Source organism: Sorex fumeus, unplaced genomic scaffold (genome assembly GCF_029834395.1).
Source record: "Sorex fumeus unplaced genomic scaffold, SorFum_2.1 ptg000047l, whole genome shotgun sequence".
Lineage (NCBI taxonomy): Eukaryota > Metazoa > Chordata > Mammalia > Eulipotyphla > Soricidae > Sorex > Sorex fumeus.
The window spans coordinates 52,659,155-52,685,491 of record NW_026606104.1 but is presented as its reverse complement, the minus strand read 5'-3'; the positions used below and the strand labels follow the sequence as shown (position 1 = coordinate 52,685,491).

The following is a 26,337-nucleotide window of genomic DNA, read 5'->3' as shown; positions in this document are numbered from 1 at the left end:
AGGGCTGCTCTCTGCACACCGACCCCAGCAGGAGCCTCCAGGCCTCCGTGGCCGGTGAGGAGGGGTCCTTGCAAGCTCAGGGGCCAGATAGATATATCTGAGTTCTAGTCTGGGCCAGACCAGGTGCGCATCCCCCTCAGTATGTCATTGTAAGACGGGCATGGTCTCACCGCAGCTGGGTTCAAGGTCTGACCCTGGTGGATTTGTGCAAGTACAGTTCTTCCTGCCGCCTCTGCTGGGCCCTTTCTCAGAAGCTGGATGCTGTCCCCTGAATGAAGAAGGACTGTCTGCCCTTGCTCCCTGTCACCTCCGCTTCCCAGCTGTGTGTTGCATCTTGCCTTTGAGCCTCCTGCAGCGGCCAGCAGGAAGGGCTCCTCCTTCCACAGAGAAGAGAACTGAGGCCAAGCCAGGGAAAGGGGGGTGCAGCCCATGCCATGCAGCTGGCCCTCACTTGGCTAGGATTTGGTCCCCGAGTGCTGTGGAGGAGGCCTGAAATCTGGAAGCTGCTCTCTCCTCAGCCGGGGAGGTGGTACTGTGTGTGTATGTGTGTGTTTCTGAGCTGCTGTGTCCCCACAGGGCGGTTTGGGGAGCTGTGCAGTGGCTGCCTGCAGCTGCCTGGCCGCCAGGAACTTCCCGTGGCCGTGCATACACTGAGGGACGGCAGTTCCGACGCACAGAGGCTCAGCTTCCTGGCCGAGGCCCTGACACTGGGCCAGTTTGACCACAGCCATGTGGTGCGACTGGAAGGGGTCGTCACCCGAGGTACCCCACAGGACTGTGCAGATGTGGTGTGTGTGTGTGTGTGTGTGTGTGTGTGTGTGTGTGTGTGTGTGCTGCTATGCACCATCGCTCCCTGTCCCCAGCTGAGCTTTCTACTCTGAATGACCTGGAGGAGAACTCTAGGCGGAACTTGCTTTGACCTTGGCTGATCTGTCATAGCTAGGGTCCTGGAGTCAGGCCTGGATCCACCTGTCCTTGGTTCTGCAGCCAGAGGATCGGGGTTGGGTGGGCGGTGGCAGGACGTAGAGTCTGGGCCTTGGCTCCAGTGTGGCCCCGGCTGGGGTCCAGGTGCAGGGAGCCTGTGGGGACAGACATCTGAACTGTGTTTTCTGTCCCCGGGCACAGGGAGCACCTTGATGATCGTCACTGAGTACATGAGCCATGGAGCCCTGGATGGTTTCCTCAGGGTGAGCGGCGGCGGGGCCCCAGAGGGCTCATGCCTGTGTGACTCTTGGTTCCTTGCTTTCGTCTTTGGTGGGGCTTGGAATTGGCATCCCTCTCCTCAAAGGGGCCCACTGGCCAGCTCATCCCTTTGGGTCCTGGTATATACAGAAGCCTAGAAGCCCAGAAGGACTCTGCCCCCAAACCCCCGCTCACATCCTCCTTCCCTCAGTCATAGCATCAGGGTCTGTATGTGCAACCCTGGCCTCTGTCCTCTTTGTCCAGCGCCACGAGGGCCAGTTGGTGGCCACGCAGCTGCTGGGCCTACTGCCTGGACTGGCATCCGCTATGAAGTACCTGTCAGAGATGGGCTATGTGCATCGGGGCCTGGCAGCCCGGCGCATTCTACTGGGTGGCGGCCTCGTCTGCAAGATCTCAGGCTTCGGGCGGGGTCCCCGCGACCGGGCAGAGGCTGTCTACACCACCATGGTGAGGTTCTGTTTCCCAGGGGTGACTGCTCACCATGTGGCCTCCCCTTCCCTCTGTCCTGAGTAAATGCCAGTGTGGCCTGGCCTGGTCAGTGTGTGGGCCTTGCCCAGGTGCATCCCCGGGAGGGGGCGGCTGGGGCCGGGTCGGGTGCTGGGTGTGACCTGCCCTCGGCTGCCCTCAGAGTGGCCGGAGCCCGGCGCTGTGGGCTGCCCCCGAGACGCTGCAGTTCGGCCACTTCAGCTCAGCCAGTGACGTGTGGAGCTTCGGCGTGGTCATGTGGGAGGTGATGGCCTCTGGGGAGCGACCCTACTGGGACATGTCTGGCCAAGACGTGAGTACCCAGTGTCCCCAGCGACCTGCCTTCTGAGCCCTGCACTCTGCCCTTCGTGCAGTGCCTTTCCCAGGCCTTGCTCACTGTTTACCTGTACGTGTATGTTTTATGTATATGTGTGATTTGAGGGGGGGGGCTAAAGCCTCCTGTTGGCCCCCCATGGCCCAGGTGATCAAGGCTGTGGAGGATGGCTTCCGGCTGCCACCCCCCAGGAACTGCCCCGCCCCCCTGCACCGCCTGATGCTTGACTGCTGGCAGAAGGATCCAGGTGAGCGGCCCAGGTTCTCCCAGATCCACAGCATCCTGAGCAAGATGGTGCAGGACCCAGAACCCCCCAAAGGGGCCGCGACCTCCTGTCCCAGGTACTCCTGCTACCTCACCTCTCCCAGGTGCATGCCCGTCTCTCCCCATGAAAGACCACCCCGTTTGTCTCAATCAAATGCCCCTTCACCCTTTCTTGCCCTGGCCGGGAGCGATGGCTCTCCCAGAGGGAGCTAAAGTCCTGCCTGCCTCAGGCACCCCCTGCTCAAGATTGTCACTCCTGGGAGCCTGAATGGGCTCAGGTGTCCCCACACATGGCTATGAACTGAGTGGGTGACACAGTCCTACCCAAGGTGGCCCCAAGGCACAGAGGCACAGACTTGGTGCTGTCAATCTCTGTGGTACTCTGAATCACCTTCCGGACAGCCCCCCATACTCTCAGTCCCTTTCGTTTTTGAAGGGGGGGGCAAACCCAGCTGTTCTCAGAGCTTACTCCTGGCTCTGCATTCAGGGATCACTCCTGGCGGGTTTCGGGGACCATAAGGGATGCTGGGGATCGAACGCCCCACCCTCTGTGCCCTTGCTCTGGCCCCTCACAGTCCCTCCTCCTGGCTCCACTGCACCCCACACTCCTCTCTGTGAGGAAGCCCTGCCCTGCTCGGAGGCCCCCCTCCCTCCTGCCTCTCCTCAGAGGGGTCGGGCCTGGGTGGGGGCCCTGCTGTCCACGGACCCCAGCTCTCTGCCTGCAGGCCCCCCACCCCGCTGGCCGACCGTGCCTTCTCTGCCTTCCCCTCCTTTGGCTCTGTGGGCGCGTGGTTGGAGGCCCTGGACTTGGGCCGCTACAAGGACAGCTTCGCAGCTGCTGGCCACGGGAGCCTGGAGGCCGTGGCCGCCATGACTGCCCAGTGAGTGGGGTCCCGCCCTGGGGGCCCTCCCCTGCCCAGGCAGCATGGGCGACCCCTCAGACCTGACCAGCCCTTCTCCTCAGGGACCTGCTTAGCCTGGGCATCTCGTCGGCAGAACACCGGGAGGCGCTTCTCAGCGGGATCAGCGCCCTGCAGACGCGAGTGCTCCAGCTGCAGGGCCAGGGGGTGCAGGTGTGACAGCGCCCCGCTCCGGGCCCAGCCACCCAGCATCCCTCAGTGGTGCTCCGCCCGCCCGCCTGCCCACCCTGTGGGGGCGGCCTCTGGTCCTCTGGCTGGAGCTGGCTTGGGTCCCCTTTCCCGTTTCACTGCCTCCGCCTCCATCTGCCCAATCTGAGCATCCTGGTGGACCCCGTGCCCCACGGGACAAATCTTTGGGGCCCCCCTGGGTGAGGATCCCTGGCACCCAGCGGGAGAGCAGGCCTCAGAGTCGGTGGGGGCACTCTACTGCCTGGTCTGGGATCTCAGCTGCTGTCCCCACGGGGCCTCATGGCCCAGGGCTTGTGGGCGCAGGTGTGACCACAGCAACCTGTGCCCACCCTGCTCAGGTCAGGGTGAGGGTCGGCAGCGCCTGGTGCTTGCTTGGGCTGGGCTGGGCTTGGACTCAGGTCCCGGGGTGCAGGTTGCAAAGGCGTGGGGTGAGGTCCTGTGTTGGTCCTCGAGGTGCACCCCTGTGCCCCATGGGCCCCCCTTTGTGTTCCTTTTATGAATTCTGGCCCCTGGGAAGAGCAGAAGAGAAGTTCTCTCTCTCTCTCTCTCTCTCTCTCTCTCTCTCTCTCTCTCTCTCTCTCTCTCAGGACTCGGGCACTGCTGGTAGCCTTGGGTGTGGAGATGGGGAGTGCAGAGGTGGGTCTCCTCACCTGTACAGATAGGGAGAGCCAAGATACTAGGAATCAGGGCCAGGGTCAGAGGCGGGACACTGTCTAGCGTCCACTCCCCAGTGCAGGGGAGGAGGGGGGTCTGGGGTATCTTTTCTGGGATGCCCACCTTCCAAGGTTGCTAGGGTTTGCTCTAAAGGTGGCCGCATCAGATCTTCACGCTCTCCGTGGAGTGCCTCCTCCCTTTGTCTGGGAGCATCCACCTCTTCCGGAGCTCTGGTAGAAGCCTGTGCTCAGAGTTGACTGCAGAGTTCCTTATCCAGAAGGGCTTCCTGGCGGCGGTGGCCACATCAGGCCAGAGTTCTGGTGGGACAGCAGCTCTGTGGGCTGGGGCTGCCTGTGTGCCCCTGACATGGGCCCCTGGGGGAGCTGTGTGTGGGTCAGCTGGGAAGGAGGCTTGGAAGAATGACTAGTCGCACCAGCCCTTGGAGACCCAGGGGGTGGGAGCGAGGGGGTGCCCAGGAGAGACTCCAAGGGCCCTTTCCACACGCCCAGGGGCCGGGGACCTTGGGGACTGTGGCTGGAAGGCAGATGCCCTTGTCTGATTGTGTGACGGTGGGTGTCTAGCAAGGCCTCTTGCTGAGACTCACGCGTCAGCTGCCAGGGCGCCGGGGGGCTGGGAGAGGCAGCTCACCTTTGGGGGCCCCCCGCAGTGGGGGACAGTGCCTCACAGCAGTGCCTTGGCCTGCAAGCGGCCACCCTGCTCTCCTCGGGTACCCGGGCCCCCTCTCCCAGTCTGAGCGAAATGGGCCTTGGGGAGAACACGAGTTCTCCCACCCCTGCTGGCCTGCAGGGGCTCCCAGGCCCCCACTCCTTCTTGGGATGCCCAAGGACCCAGTGTGGGACCCGTGTTCTGTCTTGGTTGGGGGGCTCTGCCTGTTATCTGCAGGGACCAGCCCCCTTTGTGCCCCCCACCACAGCTGCCGCCACAGGCCCCACTGTGTGGGCAGCACTTCGGTGTCCAGGGTAGACCCCCGCTCGCCCGAGGAGCGGGGTCCAGGCCTCAGCCCTGCACAGGTGCTGGTGCACCCCTGCAGAGTATTTTTTATATGCGACTCTCCAGGGCGTCACTGGTTCCTGGGCTCTGGATGTGGACAGAAATAAAGGCTTGTTGAGACTCGGGATCTTCTGTTCTCTGTTGCTGGAGGTGGAGGGTGGGGTGGTATCTGCTTCCTCCCCAGGAAGACTCCCCCAAAGCGCCATCTGACTGGGCATGGTCTGGGAGGCACCATGAGATGACCCCAGGGGAACAGGAAAGAGGACTCCTCAGACAGGGTCACCCAGGGGTGAGCATTAGGTGGATTGGGGTGCAGTGATGATAGTTTCTGGGGCTGTAAACCAAGGTGGGCCTCCGAGAGGAGGCAATACCAGTGGCAGTGCCATCCCCAAGAGAGAGTCGGGGGGTGGGGGCAGCGTGGAATGCGCAGGGCATGATGACCTCCACCCAGGCACATTTCTGAGATCCTGGAGGAGGGAAGCAGGCGGGAAGCAGCGGGTATCCAGACTGGTGCCTCCCAGGTGGGTTGGGGAGGTCACCTGACCAGCTCGAGGGACTCTGGGGAGAGACATTTGGAGCAGCAGACGCCGGGAAGCGGCCAGGAGAGGCCGGGAAGGGGGTCTCTCCTGCAGAGTCAGAGCAGAGGGCATCCCGGGTGAGGAGCCCGCCAGGGAGGGAGGCTGGGGCGTGCCTTGGGCGAGCTGCAGCGGGGAGGGGCCCGGGCCAGCGGGTGGGGCTGGACGTCAGGAACTTCTTGCCGGCCACTGCCCGAGGTACTCAAGGCCGGGATCCGAGTCCAGGGTGTGGGCCAGGCTTCGCCCAGGCCCGCCTGCCCAGGCCGCTCTGCCCGCCTGGGCTTGCCTCTTGCGCGTCTTGGTACACGTCGAGATTTTTTTAAGTTTTAAATTTCTCAGTGCCCTCCCCCGCCCCCTCCCTTGGTGCCGTGGTGCGGGGGAGGTGGGGGGGGGCGGGGGCTGGCGATGGTTCGCTGGGGCCACGTGGCGCGGAGCTCCTGCACGGGTGGTGGCTGCGGTGCTCCCAGGCTCCCATGAGTGCTCCCGAGAGATCATCTTCCTGGCCCCGGCGCTCCACATCTCCTTTCCCGGATCGCACTTGCTGGGGGTCGGCCCTGTGGTCAGGGCGGATGTGTACGTGGCTACGGCACCTCTTGGCTGCCAAGATCTCGCTCCACCCCTCACTCCCCCTCTCCACCCCACCCCCGAGTCTGCTGGAGCTGGACTAAACGCCCTCAAAGCACCGCTCTAAGCTCTGCACTCTTCCTCCAGGCCCCACATTTCCCCCTTGCAGAGACCCCTGCCACGTTGTGCTGGTCCACAGTGGCCCACTCGAGTGAGCCCACGGAGAGGCAGAGCAGGGAGAATTGGGGCGGAGGGCCCACACCTGGCAGTGCTCCGAGCTTACTCGTGGCTCTATGCTCAGGGATCATTCCTGGTAGGGCTTGAGGGACCATATGGGATGCTGGGGATCAGACCCAGGTGAGCTGAGGGGCGCAGCAATAGTATATGGGGATAAGCGCTTGCAGGTAGCCAACCTGGGTTCTATCCCCAGCAAGGTCTGCGGCACCCCATATGGTCTCCCCAGCTGGCCAGGAGTGGTCCCTGAACGCAGAGTTAGGAGTCAGCTCTGAGCACAGTGAGGTGTGGCCCCAAACAGACAAAAAACCCAATAGGGTCAGAAGAGTACAAGACAAACACTCTACCTCTCTGGCCTCTTGCTGGGAGATTTTGAAGGGCACTGCAAAGGAAGGAAGGGAGAGGGTGGGAGTAAGGGTGGAGTGGGGCCCCAGACCAAGTGCCCAAGCATCTGAGTGCTCATGCGTGTGCACTCACTGTGTGCACATACGGGACACGCATACACACATACCCTTTAGCCCTTGCCTTGTTCCATTGGCTTGTTAATGTGTCTTTGCCCCAGCTGGGCAGGTCACGTGGGGTCTGGAGAAGGTCTTATTGATCTGCTTAGTGCTGGCCATGGGAAGGGCTTAGCTTCCCTTTGGTACTCAGAACCATTGAGGCCTAAGCTCCTGAGAAGGATGGAATACAAGATACAACTCTTGGGACCAGAGAGATAGTTCAGTGGGTAAGTGCTTGCCTTGTATGTGGCCAACCCAGGTTCAATCACTGGCACCCCGTAGGGTTCCCCAAACCCACCAGGAATGATCCGAGTGCAAAGCCTGGAGTAAGTACTGAGCACTGTCCAGTATGGGGCCCCCTCTTACCCCCTCCCCAAAAAAGCTCTTGACTGGAGAGAGTGCACTGGGAATAAGGCTCTTGTCTTACGTGAGGCTCACCCTAGTTGGATCCCCAGCACTGTGCATGGCCCCTTGAGCACAGAGCTTTGTGTGGCCCCCAAAAAAAAAAAACAAAAACAAAACCCCCAGGTTTCTTCGAATCTAGGATGCCACTGTGAGTCTCAGGGTTTGATCCCCAGCACCATACCAAAATAAACGTCTTGTTTGGCTCCGAGAAACATGCAGGGTGTTTTGTGCAGGGGGAGGGGGCTGTGAGTCCAAATTTCTAGTTCCTGGATGTGCCAGATGTGATCCTGGTTACTCTTACCATCTGCAACTCCCAGTGTGGCAGCATCATGTAGATACCTCCCCTCCCATACACACATATACACACAAAACAAACACACACACAAGACGCCAGTGGTGAGAGATGCGGTCGTACAGGGGCTAAGGCACTTCCCTTGCCTGCAGACAGCCTCAGTTTGATCCAGGAACTGACTGTGAGCACAGAACCAGGCTGAGCCCCTGAGTACCTCGATAGAATGTATTACAGCCAACTAAGTGATTGCCTGTCATTGTGCCTCATTAGGACGAGGCACCCCAGTTTCAGCGATACCAACATTGTGAGACGTGAATGGGAACAAAGTGGGCTTTCTGCGTCAGACCCGGCCTACCTCTCACCAGGCTAGCGTGGGCCTCCCCTGCAAGGAGCCGCCCTCTCAGATTCTGCGTGATGGGGAGCAGAGGTACCCAGGATACCCATCAGTAGGTGCATTTGCTCATCTGTCCCCCAGAACCACTCAGGAAGCAGCTTTTCCTGCGGTGAGGGGTGGAGAGAGGGAGGGGTGTGCTGGTCTGCCCAGCTGGGATGGATGCCTCCAGGGCCAGCCGGCTGTGCTGAGGTGTGCGGGGTGCAGCTGCTGCTCACTGAGATGTGCCAGCAAGGTGGAGCGCATGAGTGATGGACAGTGGGCGCTGGGGAATGAAAGGAACTGTGGCGGCAGGGCTATGCCTCATTGTGACAAAGGGGCCATTCAGTGCAGGCGCCCAGGCACCTCCGTGGAGGCGGACCTAGGAGTCGCAGCTCACTGTCTGTGTAGGAGGCTGGAGAAAGAGAGCACAGCGGTATCCTTTGCCGGTGGCCAACCTGGACTCAATTCCCCGCATCCCATATGTCCCTCTGGCTCAAACCAGGAGTGACCTTGAGCACAGAGTCAGGAGTCAAGCCCTGGACATCACCGGGTGTGGTCCCCAAATCAAAGTAAAAGTAAAAGTTCCAGAGGCAGGTGGAAGACTGAATCCCAGGTGCTATGGGAGCCCAGCAGAGGCCCAGCCTGACCTGCTCCTAGCAGGTGAAAGAAGCTTGGGGGAACCAGCTGGGTGTCCCCTGCACCTACATGCTGCTGGCCCAGCCAGTCTCTTACACAGGCACCCACTTTATTAATTTTTATTTAAAAATTTTAAATTTTATTTTATTTTTATAAAGTTGGCTGGAGCAATAGCACAACGGTAGGGTGTTTGCCTTGCTCGCAGCCGGCCCGGCCGAGCTGGGTTCGATTCCTCTGCCTCTCTCGGAGAGCCCGGCAAGCTACTGAGAGTATCGCTCCCGCACGGCAAAACCTGGCAAGCTACCCATGACGTCGTCAATATGCCAAACACAGTAACAACAAGTCTCACGATGGAGACGTTACTGGGCCCGCTCGAGCAAACTGACGAACAACGGGAGGACAGGACAAAGTTATTCACAATAATTTATTCCATTTAAGTTTCCAACATCAATTCCACCACCATTGCAACTTCCCACAACCTTATTTCAAATATTTCCATCCCGACTCCCAAAGCCTGCTCCCAAAGCAAGACCTAAATAATTTATTTTGTATTATTATGAATAATCCACTAAAAATGATCCAAAAAGAGTTTCCTTAGAGGAAAGTGTGTGAAGATTGTTGTGTTTCACCCCAGAGCCATGTACCATACTGTCTTGATACATTAGTGGTGTAGAGCATGAGATGTTGCACAGCCACGGATGCAGCCATGCACTCCAGGAATTCTAAAATTTTTTTTTCTTTTTGGGTCACACCCAGCGATGCTCAGGGGTTCCTCCTGGCTCATGCACTCAGGAATTGCTCCTGGCGGTGCTCAGGGGACCATATGGGGTGCTGGGAATCGAACCTGTGTCGGCCATGTTGGCTGCGTGCAAGGCAAACGCCCTACCTGCTGTGCTATCGCTTCAGCCCCGGAATTCTAAAATTTTAAATACAGCGATACAGCTGATGTTAATTTTTTTTTTTAAACTGGTCGGCCACTTTGAGGTCTGGGGGCATCTCTGTGTCATTTTGCTCTCGTGTTGCTCTCTTCTGAGAGATTTATAAGTGAGTCTCTGGATCATGGCCACTAATGAGCTTATATGGTACCAGAGGCAGTTTGTGGGCGTGAGGCTACCTACCAGACGCACGGGGAGGAGGGAGGGGCACCCATTCCTGACTCTGCAGGACTCCCCGCCCTCTTTAAACCACTCAGCACCTTTCTCCACTGCAACTTCCTCATCTAAATGCCAGTGTCTTGAATACACCCATCAGTCCCCTCTGGTCCATCCTAGTCTGCTGGAGTTGCAGAGCCCCGAGGGTCAGAAAATGCCTGGGATGACCTCAGGATCCTGCTGGAGATAGGATTCCTGAGCTCAAGGAGCAAAACACAAACCCGAGCCATCCTTGGTGGCCAGAATGGCCTTGTGGCTTTTTTCTTTTATTTTAATTTTGCTCTTTGGGTCACACCCAGCGATGCACAGGGGTTACTCCTGGTTCATGCACTCAGGAATTACTCCTGACCATGCTTGGGGGACCATATGGGATGCTGGGAATTGAACCCAGGTCGGGCTGTGTGCAAGGCAAATGCCCTCCCTGCTGTTCTATTGCTCCAGCCTCATTGTGGCTCTTTCTTGAGGGAACAGGGCACCCTTGGAGACTGTCCTCCATCCCGAGGGCACTCGGCATATCACATGCAACCTGGGTTCGAGGGCACTAAAATGGGCAGATGGGACCTATTCTGGTGTCTCAGTGCTGCTATGTTCTGTCCTCCACCATCTCGTCTCCTGATGGTCAGAAAATGCCACTTACACTCACCACCCCTGGTTGAACTAAGGGAGAGACAGCCAAGGGCAGTTGCAAGTGTTATGACCAGCAGGGAGAGACAGGGGGCTGTTAGGTGAACCGGGGCAGAGGGAGTTGGCACCTTGGCCTTGGGCAGTTGGTTTCGACGCCTGAGATATAGGAAGCTCAGTGAGGGCCCAGTTCATTTTTTCCCTTAATTTACTTTGGTTTTTGGGTGATGGCTTTTATCAGCACTGGAGAAAGCTGTTGTTTGGCTCCAGCTGACCAAATACCCAAGCACACCCAGCAGTGCTCAGGGATCACTCCTGGTGGGGAATGGGGCTTAGGGGACCATAAGGGATGCTGGGGATTGAATTCGGGTGAGCCATGTGCAAGGCAAACACCCTCCCCATTGCTCTGGGGACCAGTTCTACTGGTCTCTCTTGGTGCCCATTTCTGAAGCCTCATGAATTATGATCACTATTCGTATTTTGGATACAGATGCCAGCTGAAACTCAGGCAGGGGCAGCAAATGTCTATGAACTGAGGAAAATTCCTGGAGTCTGTGTACACACATATGGGCGGGTTTGTCTTTCGTGGAGGTTAGGCCTTTAGTGAGGCGGGGAACGTTTAAATGATATCCTAACCTTCCCAAAACCTGAGCTCTTTCCATGAAAAATCAATGCTTCACAGGCTCATCCCTCTGGATTTTTCCAGAGGAAGGCCCAGGCAGCTTCGAGAAGGATAGGATGACTCCTTGGGATGCCAGCTTGGCTCTTTGAAACCGCCAGCGTGGGGCTCCTCCTTTACCTAGCGGTTCTGCTGTGCTGCCCCCGCCAGGGATGAGGGATGAGAGTGGGAGGATTGCTTTCACCGGGCTGGAGAAAGCTGTTGCTTGGCTCTGGCTGACCTGCCCCCAAGCTCCAACTTCAGCTCCGAGACAGTGTCTAGGTCAGGTGCCACATCTTGGAATTCACAAGCAGGATGGACACTGATTAGAAAACAAAACAAACCACCAAAAAACAAAAACTCACACAATTTATTGAAAACAGGTTAACAAGTAGCTCTGATTAAAATAAATCAGATTATATGCAGTTGCTCGGTAAAACAATATGTACAAAAGTCTCAGGAAAGAAGACAGAAATGAGTTGAAAGTAATAGTTGGAGCTGGACTGGATTACTCGGATATTCGGCCTGGTCAGGCAGCACAAGAAGACAAAGTACAGTAAGGAGCTACGTGAGAGAAAACTGTGCCCTCAAGTCTGGAGTGGGGACGAGGAACTGTCCCCATAGTTTTGGACCACGTCTCATGATTCTGGGGGGCAGAGAGGCTTGCTGGAGCACAGGACAGGGACTTCAGTGCTGACTCAAAACCACGCGGGATGTGGCCATAGACAAGTGAGCCCTGCTCCCCGGTGGTCCCCACAGGAGATGCACAGGGCTTGCGGGGGGCGAGGGCTGCAGGCTGCGCCCTCCACGGCCTCATCCAAATCCCCACCAGAGAGAGGTAGAGGAGAAGACACAGAAATTGCCTCCAAACACATATTGGTCTTCAGTAAACATGGAGGAGTACAGAACACTGCCCAGATCAGCCTGGAGAAAGGAGTGGGTTGAGGAGGCCTGAGATTCCGGAGCCCCTGAGCCGGACCCACGTGCAGCTGCACCCCTGTCTGGTGCTGCCCTCACTTCTCTGAGAGAGGCTACCCAGGGGGCCAGTGGCAGATGTGGAGGGCGCTCTGCGGTGGGTTGTCCCGAGAATGAGAGGTTCTTCTGGGCCACCTCCACTGGGGTCAGGGCAGGGCCGAGCACGCAGGAGGATGCGAGAGGCAGGAGGCAGGAGGTGGCAGGTCAGAGCAGGAAGGAGAACTTAGCTGGGAGATGACAGGGAACCTCTACTGCAGTGCTCGTCCCTAGGACCAGCGAAGCTCTATCTACTGGATAGGGGAATGGCATTTCCTGCTGTCTGAATGCTCCCACAGGAAACACATAACTTCACACTCAAACAAACAGCTCAGAGGGGAGAGGTCTCTTCAGGTTTCAGAAGTGCCTGCAGAAGGTCCCTTCTGCCGTGTCTGGTGTCTTGGAAATGCAGCCTCATTTCTGAGTCCGTATGCTGCTGCAGATTTGGGCAAGACGGGTCTGCGAGACACAGAGAGAGAGAGAGAGACTGGCGGTCAGGAGGGTCCTGGCATGCCCGTGTACTTTCGGCCCGCCCAGCGCTAGGAGGGCGTGCAGCACCCCCATTCCCTGCTGCCTCACACTCCAATCCTTCCGCGTCTCCACCTTGTAGCTCAACACGGCTGTAAACGGACATCTCAAGCAAGACAGGGGAGCTCAGGGGCAAGAATGCCGCGAGTTCAGCTGGAGAGCTAGGAGGAGATCTGGGGTCCCACCCACCACCAAGACGGAGCTGTCGGGACCAGGAGCTCATCCCACCCAAGTGAAGCCAGTTTAATTCCTGCGGTGGGCAAGTTCACCCAGCACAGGAAGCTGAACGGTGATGCAGACGATGAGTGGGCCCCAAAGCGACATACACACCCAGGAGCGGGCAAGCAGCACCCAGAGCACCGGGGCAAGGTTTCTGGCCGGAGAAAGTGCACAGGCCCCAGAGACACAGCTGAGCTCTAGAAGCCCCTTGAGGAGACCCCCTCGCCCCCCAGGCTTGGCTGCTCAGGACTGGCTTTCCAGGTGTGGACTTCCTGCTAAGGGGCATCGCCACACGACCCAACTGTCTGGAACAAGTGCTCACTCCTGGTGCTCAACTGTTCCCTCATGTGCCAAACGAGGCAGTTTTGATTTTATGGCTCTTCCGTGGCAGGCACCGGGGCTGGATGAAATTCCATGTCAGACTGGGGACAGGACTACTGTGAGGTAACAGAGTGAGTATGGTAGTTTCATGTACCGAATTTCACAATGATTTCCTTACAGAGCAGTGCCTGTTGTGTGAAGGTGTTTCTTCAGTAGTGCCCGTTATCAGTGTGATGATGATTAGGTGGTGAAGTAAGGCACTAGACTCCTAACTAAGCACGGTGAACCCAGGCAGGCGGCTGTGGGGAGACTTACAGAGAGTTTCCTGATGTTGCCGATGGCCTCCGGGTCCAGCTGTGCGATGTCAACCCTCTGCAGGTCACTGGCCAGTAACCGCATGCTCTGTGTGGATGGAAAAGAGGGTGAGGACAGGCCCGTAGGAATGTCCACTTAGCGGCCAAGCCTTCACACTCCCTGAAACGCCACAGCTGGTGGGGGAGAGACCGTGTCTCAGGAGATAAGGCCGCGGTCAGTGCTGGCCACAGTGGCCTGGCACGGAGCAGGCACATGAGCTAAGGAAGTCCTTGAGCAGGGATGGCTGCCCGCCAGGCACCGGCCCCTCAGCCGGCTCCAGGGTGCTCAGCAGTTGAAGCTCGGCCTCCCTCAGAACCGGAGCTGAGCAGGCGGTGTAGCCCAGACGGCCGAGCACAGGGAGGCACGGTCTATGCTCCGGCCTCAACAGTGCCTGCCCACCCCACCTGCAACAGCTCCTCGCTCCACGACACATCAGGAGAGTTCCTGGTGGACGCGCCTGCTATTATCCCGCAGGTATGGGAAATCATGTCCAGGTGGAGTCCCGAGCTGGCCATGGCCCTGCCCCAGTCCTGGGTCTCACCCAGGAGAGAAAAGCAGGTCTGAATCTGGAGCTGTGTGAGATCCACGCAAAGGACTTTGGGGAGGAGAGCGGGTGGCCGGGGTGGCCTGGCTTCCCTCGGGCACTTTACCTCGCCACCTGCCACGGGCACGGTGAGGAAAATCTCTTTGCTGTCTGCGAGAGGGCTTCCGTTCACGGAGATGTTGTAGATCCGCTCCCGGGCTGCCGGAGTGCGCAGGCCCGGGGTCTTGAACACCCTGCGAAGGGGGAAAGTCTCTGTGAAGACCCTGGGCCCGCCTTCCCGCCCCCGCCCGCCTTGGGCTGCAGTTCTCAAGTCAGAGACTTCTAAGAAGGCAAGCTCTAAATTTAGGGGGATTTTTTTTTTTTTAAAGCAGCATTGACTCACAGCTGGATGAAGGAGACTGATTATCAAACTCACATCGTGTGAAAGTCAGTTCTGATCCCTGTAAGCTTGAAGTCGTGATGCTCTTCCTCCCTCCCCCTGGGGGAATGTGTTCCCGGGAATGAGGCCGAGTGACCCCTAACAAGAGCGACTTCCCTGGGTCACAGGCAGATTACTGAGAGAGGATATTAACTCCCAAGTTCTCTCGGAGAGGTGAGATGCTGCTCCATGGTTAGCCCTGGGTGTCCTTCGCTAAATGCTCACGTGAACTGAAGTAGAGTGGAACTGAAAAGCAGGTGAGTCTCCTTTGCTCTCTGCAACATGCTATTCACGTTATAATCCCTTGCATCCTCCCAGAAATGTCCGAAGAGCAAACATCTCGGACAGAGGTTCCCAAATTTGTCCAACCACTCCCTTTTCAGGGAACAAAATAGATATAGCCCCGGCTCGCAGCAATGGCGCAGTGGGTGGGGCGTCTGCCATGCCCTAGGCCAACCCAGGTTCAATTCCTGGCATCCCATCTGGTCCTCTAAGCGCCACTAGGAGTGATCCCTGAACACAGAGCCAGGAGTAAGTCCTGAGCATTGCTGTGTGTGGCTCGAAACCAAACCAAAGAAAAAGAAAGACTCTTGGAAATCTACCTTCTTTAAATGAGCAAAACACACACCCGTCCTTTCACCCAGGCTACTGCCTCCCAGCACCGCCCACTCTGGGAACCAGCGATCTAGTGGAGGGGCTCATGAGGGGCTCCCATCCACCATCAGATGCTTCTCTCCCAGCAATGCTGTGTCACCTCCACTGCGACAGCATCTCCCGAGAGACGGTGTCACGGTCCAGTCCTCTCAGGAGAGCGGGAGAGCATTTTAAACAGCTCTAGAAGACCAGGACTGTGCAGAGGCTGCACCGTCATCAGAGGCAGCAGCACGTGCCCCTTCCCAGGTTAGGGACAGCCACCCAGTGTTTCCTGCACACCCTCCTTCCTCGGTACTGGCAGGCGCTGGCGGGTGCTGTGCGAGACTCACCTGGAGTCGAACCTGGGAGTCAGGCCTGGGGTTGGTTTCACCAGGGACAACTCTAGACGGCTCAGAGCGGGGGTCACAATGTTACAGTGGCTTGACCTGGGGGCAAGAGACAGCCATGAGGGGCGCTGGTTCTCGGGTGCAGTGATGGCAGCCGAGGTGCACACTCGGGTGGGCCACACTGGGTACTGACTAACCAGGTACCATCCTATGTAAAACGGTCCCTGGGGGACCCTCCAGGCCACCCTGCACATTCGTCTCATTAGATGCAGAAACTGGATGGCAGAAGTTTGCCACGAGGGATGAGCTGGAACCCTGCCCCCAAAACCTGGACTTCCCAGCAGAGCTGGGGCAGGCGAGGAGGTGGCCCTAGCTAGCCCTCCCGCCCGCCCTCGAGACATGGGAGTCTGCTCCTTCCAGGCAGACTCCAACGACAAGCTTGTCTGCAATGAGCCCCTCCTCCCAAGGAGGGCCCAGCCCAGGGGACTCTGAACTTAGCAGAGGAGGAAGGAGACGTCAGCACACTAGGGCAGGTGACAACCACTTTGTGTGGTTGTCAGACAGACAGACCTGCCCAGCAACTGAACAACATTTAATTCATGGGGGCCGGGGTGGGAGTAGGGAGGTAGCCCAGCAGCAGAGCCCGGGTCCCGGGTCCCATTTTGAGAACCACCAGACACATAGTTCTAACCCCCTCCGCAAACCCCGGATGGGAAGGTGCAGGAGGAAAGAGCCCCGCCCCATAGCTGACCTGCTCCCTCGAGGGTTAGCTGGTGCTCAGTGCTACTCAGATCAGAGGCACAATGCCCCTCTCACATCCCGCCCCTGCCCCCGCCCCAATTTCTGCTTAGGGCTGACCAGTAGAACCCACATGCTCACTCAGGACACCCATTACCTTTTACTCCTGCTTTTCCTTTGTATGGACTGGGCTCTTTTCTTGGATGGAGGGCACCTCTTGACCTGAACGTCATAATGAAATAAAACAGGTTACGAAAAGCCAGGGAAGGGGAGAGGATTGGGAGGGCAAAAACATCAGGAGACCAGCACTGAAAGGAAACCCGGACCGAGCACAGAAGGTCGACCTCACGGAGCCCAGCGACATGTACGATCACCAGCACCGAACACAGAAGGTCGACCTCACGCAGCCCAGCGACATGTATGATCAACAGCACTGAACAGAGGCCTGTCTCTACCCTCTGGGCCCCTCAATGTAAGGGCTGCTAGGAAGGTCACTATGGGCACCCAGGAAACCCAATCCCAGGGACCGTTGGCAGTCCCTGGAGGTACTCAGCAAGGACCAGCCTAGCAGCTGTCCCCTCCTTGTCATCCAAGAGCCACCCCGCTTCCTGACAGCCGTGGCTGTCCCGCAGCGGTGGGCCTCTCTCCCCACCTCCTGATTCCTGTCTCTCCCCGACTCTGGGTAACCTCCTGACAACTGGAGCGTCCTTAGCCCCTACTCCGCCCCGGGCTCTGGGCTGGGTCTTCCAAAAAGCACTGAATGCTCATACCTCCAGCGACTGGCAGCACAGGAGCTGCTCCCCTCCCCCAGCCCGCCTTGCCCGGACGCCTGTCCCTCCCGCCAGCCCTGCCCATTCTCCCTCGTGAACTCACCTCCAACCACCCCTCTTGCTACAGGGCCAGGGCCTGAGCTAAAGTGTTGCAACAGCCTCCCAACAGGTTCCTCACCTCCAGTTTCCCCTCTCCGCACCCTGAAGACCTTTCTGGAATACTGCCCCAGTCCTCTCAGGCTACTCGTCACCAGGCCCCCATCTACTTGCACCGCCCCCTGCCCCCCTCCCTTTCACGGCACTTTCCTACCTCCTGGGGCTCCCTTCTCTCCGCTGGGAAATCTCCCTCCCTCCTAAAGGTCAGGTGGGAGCTTCCCCCCAAGGCTCTACCCATTTGCACGAATTTCTAGCATCACTTTTATCACTGGCCATTTCAATGAGATCTTTTCTTTTATTCTTTTTTTTTTCCATTTTTTAAATTTTATTGAATCACCATGAGATAGTTACAAGCTTTCATATTTGGGTCAATGAGATCTTTTCTACTAAACTGAGAACTGTACTTATTTTTCTTTGTCTCCTGTCAGCCCCTAGTCTTGAACCCAGTGCCTACTTACTCGTGCAGTTTGACGATTATTTTTATTCTCTTCTTCTTCCATTATCATTTCATCCAGCTGCACTGCCCTTCGTGCTATAAGAAACAATTTTAACAGCATGTTTTTCCTCTCGGGAATGAACTTCCATGCTTTTACATTTTGGGTGAAAGGGGGACCACACCCGATCTGGTGCTGAGGAGACCAACCACGTGGTTCTGGGGATCAAACACAGGCCCCCTGCAGGCAAACCTTGTGCTCCAGCCCTGTGAACTGTCCTGAGACCCACATTCACATTTCTTTTAGGAAATAAAACCTATAGTAGCGTTTAAGGGTTGCAACCAGAGACAGATCCTATATAAAGACGAGTTTGAGAACAATGGGGTTTTGACAATGCAAACAAATCAGAGTGGTTAAAAAGTCCACTGTGTGGGGCTGGAGCGATAGCACAGCGGTAGGGCGTTTGCCTTGCACGCAGCCAACATGGCCAACCCTGGTTCGATTCCCAGCATCCCATATGGTCCCCCCGAGCATCGCCAGGAGTAGTTCCTGAGTGCATGAGCCAGGAGTAATCCCTGGGCACTGCCGGGTGTGACCCAAAAAGCAAAAAAAAAAAAGCCCACTGTGGGCCAGGGTGAGAGCAAACGGTTGAATGCCTTGCTGGTATGAGGTCCTGAGTGGATACTTGGCCTCACACGGTTGGATAGAGCCTGCTGGCCCCCAGTACCACTGGGTAGGCCGCCCCAACAAAAACAGAAAACCAACCGACAAAACACTCGGCAGCCGAGGATGGACAGCTCAGCACTCTGAGAGCAGATCCCAATGCCCAGCTCCACCACCAACTAGGTCACATGGCAGACTTCAGCACGGTGAGCTACCACCCTGCTTGATTTCCTTTCACAGATGAGGAAACTGAGGCACCACATGAAACACCCACACTGCATGGATCGCTGAGGAATATCAATGGGAACAACCCTGAATGAGACAGGAATAACTCTCCGGCACTGCCAGGTGTGGCCTCAAAATTCAAAACCAAAACAAAGAAAACGTAAGCTTTAAATAAGAAGGGAACAGTCCCTTTCTCGGGTAATTAAGAGGCTTGAAGTGTGGGCACCATAGAACAGGCTCTTTCGTTATCAATATGCCTGTATTTATTAAGTGCCTGGGAGTGAAGGTAAAGTCTTTTGGGTGGTACGTATTACATTTATTATAATAAAATACACTGTAGAGACACAGCTCAAGGAAACTTAGGAAAGCTTCTAAAACCATCACAGCTATTTAGTGATGAAAGTAAGTGTCTCAGTGCTGAGTGTTACAACCAGAAGCAAGAATCCTGATGAGAAATTCCAAAGGGAAAATGCATGCAATTGTGGAGAGGTGAGATCAGACTAAATAACCTTTGACATTTTTCTATGCATCTTGGGATATTGTATTTCAGTACTGACACTGACACACACACACACACACACACACACACACACGGGTGGGTGGGGGAGAGAGTAAAGGACCGCCTCTTTCCAGATTCCATTCTAATTTAGCTGATATTAATTCCACAAGCCTAAGCAAATGTGTTCATGATAAGTATATGTACAGATGGGGCTGGAGAGACAGTACAGTGGGGAGGGTGCTTGCTTGCACGCGGCCCACTTGGGTTCGATCCCCAGCATCCGGTATGGTTTCCATAGCACCTCCAGGAGTGATTCCTGACTGTATAGCCAGGAGTGACCCTTGAGCATCACTGGCTGTGGGACCCCTCAACCCCAAATGTGCCTGGACCCAGATTTTAGACTCATTGGTGTTCATGTATTATCCTTAAACCTAGGCCTGGTCTCAGTAAAACCAAGCCCGCTAATCCTGAAACTAATCAGGGGAGAAAACCTGGAGGTAAGTCCTTCCTTCCCGTACCATCTCCTGGATGCACAATCCCCCACGTGGGGCAGGACATCTGGGAAGCTGCTGCTGTCTCAATGCTTCTACCTGGGCCAGATGTACTAGGAAGATGCGTGTGCTACGGCGTGCGCTCACCTCTGCCATCCCACAGTGGGGCTGAGGGTGGGTGGCTGGAGGCTCTCCTCCGTCACACACCCTCACTCCAGAACGGCTGAGAAGTGCCCCGTCTGGGATAGTCACACTCACGCCAGCACGCCCCGACCTTCCCTGGCTAAATGATCTTTCCCCTGACACATGAAATGAGCATCTGAGTTTACTCTTTCATGATGGGAGTTGGGGGGAAACGGACGACAGCTCACAGAGACTATGTCTAAGCCCAGGAGGCATCGGGGCCTTGCACAATTCGGCCACTGAATGGAGCCACTGAACAGAGAACACCGAATGCTGGGCCAGGAACGTGTTCCCTTTAACCCCATGATAGCATCAGGAGCTGCAGCTGGCATGACACGCTAAATCCATCCACAGAGCCTACTCACCGCAGGGCCCAGTGGAAGAGCACAAGCCTTGAGTTCCAGGAGGCCCTGGGTTCAATCCCCCGCACCACATGGCCCTGAGCAGAGCACTGAAGGGTACAGCCCCGATCGCTGCAGTCCCTCGGCACTGCCAGGTGTGGTCCACCCACGACTTCATCGTAATTAACCTAACTCCAGGGAAACAGCAGCAAAGTCTGGTATCCTGCCCGGCTTTTCCTCCTTTCACTTCTCTGGCTCACAAGGCACTCGAGAAGCTGGCTCATATCAGTCCTCCGTACAATGGACAGTACTGACCAGCCAGAATTTTATTTCTGGATTCACAAGAGAAAGGACCAGTTACCACAGGGAAGAGGCTCCACCAGGAGGTTTCCCTGAGCAACCGGCCAACCACCCTGGGTCCCCTCTCTTTCAACTCAACACTGGGTTTGGGAAAGTACTCACTTCTGGCAGATTTCAGGGGTGTCTGAATAGCTTCCGTTGTCAGTTTGTTGATTTCTGTGATATCCAGATCAGCCTGTAACAAACAGCCAGAAAACAGCAGGCATCACCTACCAAGTATGAGAAAGGCACTGTACCAATCTAGAAACAATGAATTTTGTTGTTTTGATGCCAGGGGTTCAACCAGGGCATCATACATTCAACCGTGAACTCTACCACAGAGAATCACATCTCCAGCAGCCCCGGTCTGCATACACAAGACTGCCCCATATTCCTAAAAGGCGATACGGTTCATCCTGTCGGTCACAATCGGATGCCTAAAATCATTTGCTGATTTGCTTCTATCCCCATATTCTTCCCTGTTCCCTCAGGAACAACGTACCCCTCAAATATAGCAAGTGTTTAAGTGATACATCATTTGGTTTTTATGTTTAGTTATTTCCACTGCCATATCCCACTACAAACCTATGGCAATGATTTATCTAATCTGTCAAGTGTTTTGCTATTAGAAACTCAGCTATAATTATTTTTTCTATACTGGCCATGCTGGGGGACCCTAGGTGGTGCCGGGGATTGAACCTGGGTCAGTGGCATGCAGGGTGAAAGTCTTCCCCATTATACTATCTCCCTGGCCCTCGGCTATCTTGTTTGTTTGCGGGGCACACCCGGCTGTGCTCAGGAAACTGCATGGGGTGCCGAAATTGAGCCCAGGTTGGCCACTGCAAGGCAAGCAACCTACCTGCTGTACTCTGGACCCAGCCTCGCATTCTTGACACTGTGTGGTGTCAGACTTTTCTCTCTTTAAAGTCTAGAGGGTGTCTGACAGTTTCTGTTGTGCTCTTGGTCCTAGGGTGTCTACACATATGGAAATAGCTGGGAGTAGGTTTGATTCCTAGTCCTTTCCTCATAAGGTCTGTGTGAAACCCAGAAGAGCTGTACAGACTAGAGGGCTGTACAGACTAGAAGACTTCATCTCTGGACCGGTGGGGACCTGTGCAGACTAGAAGACTTCATCTCTGGAGCGGTGGGGACCGCATGGAGTGCTCAGAAGATTCTGAGGCTGACTGTTTTAACAAAACATGGCTGTTTTAAGTGAGCGATGGCTGAGACGGATGCCAGAATACAGTGGGAACTTCCTCTCACTCTTGAGACAACAGGCAAAGTGAGCAGGCATCACTGGGGGACAGCCTCAGATCCACTGTCCAGCAGAGTGAACACGGATTGCCTCACGGACAGCCTCAGGAAGGCCTGGGAGTGTGGATCCCAGTACTCATGCTTCCCTGATAAGAACGCATCACTGTGCCTAAGCTCCCTGCTCTGTACTTGCTTCTGGAAGTCTGAAAGTTTGATACATGCCAGATAGGAGAGGCCTAAGTAGCCTATATTCAGTAAAAACAGTGGACATTGCGTCTCTCACGAGTCTCCGCCAGACAACATTCCCTTGGATGGCATTAAGCGTGTCCCGTGTAGTAATTCCATGATCCTGGTTTCCCCTGGACATTGCTGCGTGCATTTCCCCCCCCCCCCCCCCCCCCCCGTTTTTCCATCTGTCACCGTGGTAAATGATGGCTAGGAGCATGACTACATGCTAAGCCCTGAGTTCTTCTAGTGAACGACTACTCCTGGAGTGGTCTTGGAACCTCTTGTGCAATGGAAGACTTTTATACAGAAGCATGATTTCTTCCTTGGGCTTTAAGCCATAGTAACTAAAGTGGGAAGTCTCTTGATCTGATATTGTGACACTGGCTATCTCCTATTACCCGAGCAGCTCTAACTTATAGTCCCATATGCCTAATAAACTTAAAAAGTGGGTGATGCATTAGCTGATGGGTAGCATTCATCTGAGAGGTTTGGGAACATGAAATCTGAATGCATGCAGGGCAACATATTACAAAGAAAAAGCATGAACCAATGACATGTTATCTCTTTTATTTTTCAGTTATTTCCACTCATCTCTATAATATTCACCCTTGAAGTCTCAGCCTGTTTCCTGATTGGGTGACGTCAGAGGCTGGCAGGCAGAGATGATGCACTCTGTGCCCTCCCGAGGTGCTACAGTGCACGCTTTAAGCTCTAAGGATGCATGATCAGTGACTTCCATGCAATGACTGCAAATGATTAACTCGTACAAGGATTTAGACTGGGGGGTTCCTTTGTAAATCTGGTGATTTTGTAAATCAATTTCTTCTCCAGTCAGATTCCCAAAGGTGTGCACACATACACAGGGTCTAGGTGTGATTTTCTGAGTGCCCATTTCTGTAGACCAACTCCCAACATCATCACACAGAACTTTACAGAGGCCAGTGCTCTATTTTGTCTCCCAGTTTTACTACCTGTAATGGTCTTGGTACCGATTCTGGGAAGTATCAGTGAAGACTGGGGGTGGGTGGGGGGACGAGGGAGGAAATCCCGAGAGTTCTGAGCAATAGCAGTGCTTCTGTGGTAAGGCACAAGAAGGTCACTTTATCACACCGAGCAGGCAAGTCATGATTAATGAATGACCCAGGGACTTCAAGGAACTTGGCTTGAGGTTCTCTCCTTTCCTGCAGAGGTCAGGCCCAAGGGCAGCAAGGCATCTGCCCAAAATAGAGCTGGCCCCTCTGGGAGGGCTCGCAACTCTGGGCGTCACGTACCCGGCATTTGGCCAGGAGGCACAGAGTGTCCCCCTTTGGGTCCTCTTCCACAGGACACACATACCGGCAGGATTCTGTGACTGGGCTGAACCTGAGAACTAGCTGAGAGGACAGTTCAAAGACAGGACGAGTCACTTACGGTTGCTGCTTCCTCCAGAGCCTGCTTGCTTCCTCCAAGAGCTTTAAAAGGAACATTTGGTTTATTCACTATCAGATAAAAATGGCAGAATTCATCATCTCTCCCCCCACCCACAGTCCCCGCGGGCCACGTCTGGCAGTGTTCAGAGATCAGTCTTGGAGGGTGCTGGGGATCAAACCCAGGTTGGCTGTGTGCAAGGCAAGCGCCTTACCTACTGTACTAGCTCTCTGATCCCTAAATTTATCTTCTTCAATGAACAAAATTATCTTTCAAAAAGTAGACTAGTTAATCCCTTAAGCCAACATCCAAGAACCTTCACAATCTAGTATTCTTTCCCCAAACTTCACTCCTTCCCCTCATGACCTATATGTTCCTTCATATCAAAGCTCCTGTTCTTTCCAAATTGTGCAGCTGTGGGCTGGAGAGAGTACAGCGGGGAGGGCATTTGCCTTGCGTGCAGCTGACTCGGGTTCCATCACTGGCACTGCATGTGGTCCCTGAGCACCGCCGGGAGCAATTTCTGAGTGCAGAGCCAGGAGTAACCCCTGAGCATTGCTGGGTGTGTCCCTTCCCCCCCCCATAGGCAAAATGTGCACCTGTCATGTGATTCAATGAATACCCTGGAACTTCTCTCACCTAAAAAACTACTGTGCACCTGACAAAATGTCTAACTCGCACTTCTTGAACTAGTTCAAGGGGTCAAAGAAATAGCTCAACAGGCTGAGAGCATGCACTGCATGCTGGAGATCTGGGTTGGATTCCTGGCACCAAGAACAACCAGGAATAACCCCGAAGCCAGGAGTAGCCCCCCAGGACCAACAGGACAAAGGAAACAAAACGAAACCCAGCTCAGAAACAAAAATCTGCTTATTCTTCTATCTCAACAGATTCCTACAGGTACTGCATTAGTCGCTCACTGCCATCACACTCAACGACTCAAAGCTATTGGAATGTGCTTGTGCCTTGAACTGAAGTGCTGGAGGACAGAGATAATAACGCTAATTTCTGGTAAAAAAATATAGGTGTGTAGTAAATGTGTGTTGAACAGAGAGGTCTATGTAATGTTCAGATGTAGAATTTTTTTTTAATAAAATTTTACTTAGGGAATATGGTGGGAGGGAGATAAAGAGGAGAGAGGGAAGGGGAGGGAGGGGGAGAGAGAGACAGACAGACAGACAGAGACTCATCCAGGAGAGAAGGCTGGCTTCTCCCCAAAGTAAAATTTTTTAAAAGTTCAGTCCTCTTGCTAAAACCCCAGTATGTATGTAGAAACATCCTGTATGTGTAACTGTTAGGAACTCAGGCTTTGGGTGCCTGGGAAGTAACTTAGTGGTAGAGTGTATTGCAGGTGTGAGGTCCTAGGTTCAATACAGGCACTACAAAACCAACCTGTCAACCAACCAATCCAAAGTTTGGGTTCAGAGACTGCCACTAACTAGCTAATGAGCCCTTGAACAAAGTAACCAATTTCCCTGTGCTCTAATCACGTCCGTCATCTATAAAAAGGAGATAATATTGATACTTGGTACAGTTGCAAGAATAAAGCCAATATACACAAAGCATGATACAATGGCTTTCTCATAGTACTGATATAATTTTAATTATATAATCACATGCAAGTTGAGGTTTCTGTTTTGTTCTTGATTAACACTCAGTGGTAATCAGAGCTTACTCCTGGAAGGATTTGGGGATCAGATGGGATGCCAGAGACTGAACCCAGCTTGGCCATACATACACAAGGCAAGTGCCCTAACCACTGTACTATCACTCTGGCCCCAAGCATGTGCAAGTTTTTAAAAAGGCCCTTCTCTAATATCTTATAAAGGTGGGCGCAATGCTTTATCTCTCAGCATCTCTGGCAGCAAGCACAGTACAGACGCACACCCAGCAGAAATATTTGTAGAAATGCACAAACATATTCACAAATAAAAGGCCAAGTCAAGGGGGTCACTGAAAGTCTAGCAGGAATGCAAACGAAACACATCCGCCCCCTTGGGCAATGAATAAGAAGGGAGAGAAAGGATAACCCAGCAGAAAGTCATCATCATCCTGCACTTCCTTGAACACTTAGCTAGAGGGTGGAGGGAAAAGCGAGGTGAAAAAGTTTTGGACCCTACAGTAGCTGCAACGTGTGATTTGCAGCAATTCCCAGAGGCTGCAGAAAGAGCTTCTTGCAGGGTGAACCAGCTGAGCCTTGGTAACTAATCCACTTATTTGTTGTTAGATGACTGGGACGAATACAAAGTGTCGGGTAACACAGAAAAGTCCGTGAAACCCACATTGCAATATCCGTTTCGGAACTCCCAGGGCAAAGTTGAGTGATTGCGACAGAATCCCCCCCCTGGCTGGGCCCACCCAGGTTCGAACCCAATCCGGTTCGATGCCTATCGGGGAGAAGAGATGAAGTGCTACCTGCCGAGAGTAATAAAGCCGGGCGTGAGTGGTGGGTGGTGGACAGCAGGCGGGGAGTGGCAGGCCTGTCATTTCCCCTAGTGACCAGAGACAACCTTTCCCGGGGGGTCCGCGGAGGGGCTGGCGGTCGAGGGGGCAGGGCGCGGAGCTCTCACCGAAGTAGTCGAGCCAGTTCATCTCGCGCAGGGCCTTGGGCAGCCGCAGGATCTCGATGTTGTACAGGTTGTCGATCTCCTTGAGGAGGTTCTGCGCGTCCGACTGAATCTGCTTGGACCGTATTTGCACTGCGGGGGGGGGGGGGGGGGGGGCGGGGCGCGGGGTCAGCGCCTCGGGCGAATCCGCGCCTCCTGCGCCCCAGCTCGCCCCGCACCGCACCCCACTCTCTCTCTCTCTCCCCCCAGAGCCCCCCTCCGGGCCTCCTCACCTTCGCGGTCGAAGTCCTTCAGGAAGGAGGCGAGCTTGCGGCTCCGTAAGGAGCTGGTCTTGGCCCGACTGCCGCCCTTCCTAGCCGGAGCCATGGCGCAGGGGACAAGGACGCGGGGGGCAGGGGGCGAGGACGGGGGCAGCCACGGGGCCGGTGCGTCCTTGCCCTTCGCGGCCGGGGCCTAAAAGCAAGCAGCCGGCCACGTCCCTGCGGGTCCCCAAGCCGAGCGCCCGCGGCCCCACCTGAAACGGAGCGTCTCGGAGCTAACCGGACGTGCGGCTGCCGCCTCCAAATTCAAACTGCCGCCCGCTGGCGAATGAGAAGTCTCCGTCTCAGGAAGGGATCC

At 55.3% G+C, this 26,337-nt stretch overlaps 2 protein-coding genes across 2 annotated transcripts in view; one reads left to right on the top strand and one right to left on the bottom strand.

Moving 5' to 3' along the window:
* EPHA10 (EPH receptor A10) overlaps positions 1-3,525 on the top strand; it is a 40,098-nt gene extending 36,573 nt beyond the window's left edge. The window contains exons 11-17 of the mRNA XM_056123021.1: positions 577-762; positions 1,126-1,187; positions 1,447-1,650; positions 1,832-1,981; positions 2,150-2,343; positions 2,992-3,147; positions 3,231-3,525. Coding sequence (XP_055978996.1) covers positions 577-762; positions 1,126-1,187; positions 1,447-1,650; positions 1,832-1,981; positions 2,150-2,343; positions 2,992-3,147; positions 3,231-3,345 — 1,067 coding nt within the window. The 3' untranslated portion in view covers positions 3,346-3,525. The remainder of the gene's footprint in view (positions 1-576; positions 763-1,125; positions 1,188-1,446; positions 1,651-1,831; positions 1,982-2,149; positions 2,344-2,991; positions 3,148-3,230) is intronic.
* An 8,864-nt stretch (positions 3,526-12,389) lies between these two features.
* On the bottom strand, positions 12,390-26,101 carry CDCA8 (cell division cycle associated 8). The gene is made up of 10 exons (XM_056123562.1): positions 25,992-26,101; positions 25,723-25,851; positions 23,156-23,196; positions 20,387-20,459; positions 17,547-17,620; positions 16,320-16,384; positions 15,428-15,523; positions 14,133-14,259; positions 13,444-13,530; positions 12,390-12,519 (listed from the first exon to the last, which is right to left on the bottom strand). Exons 1-10 carry the CDS (start codon positions 26,083-26,085, stop codon positions 12,475-12,477), a joined length of 831 nt encoding a protein of 276 aa, XP_055979537.1. The 5' UTR covers positions 26,086-26,101; the 3' UTR covers positions 12,390-12,474.
* Positions 26,102-26,337: the final 236 nt, after the last annotated feature.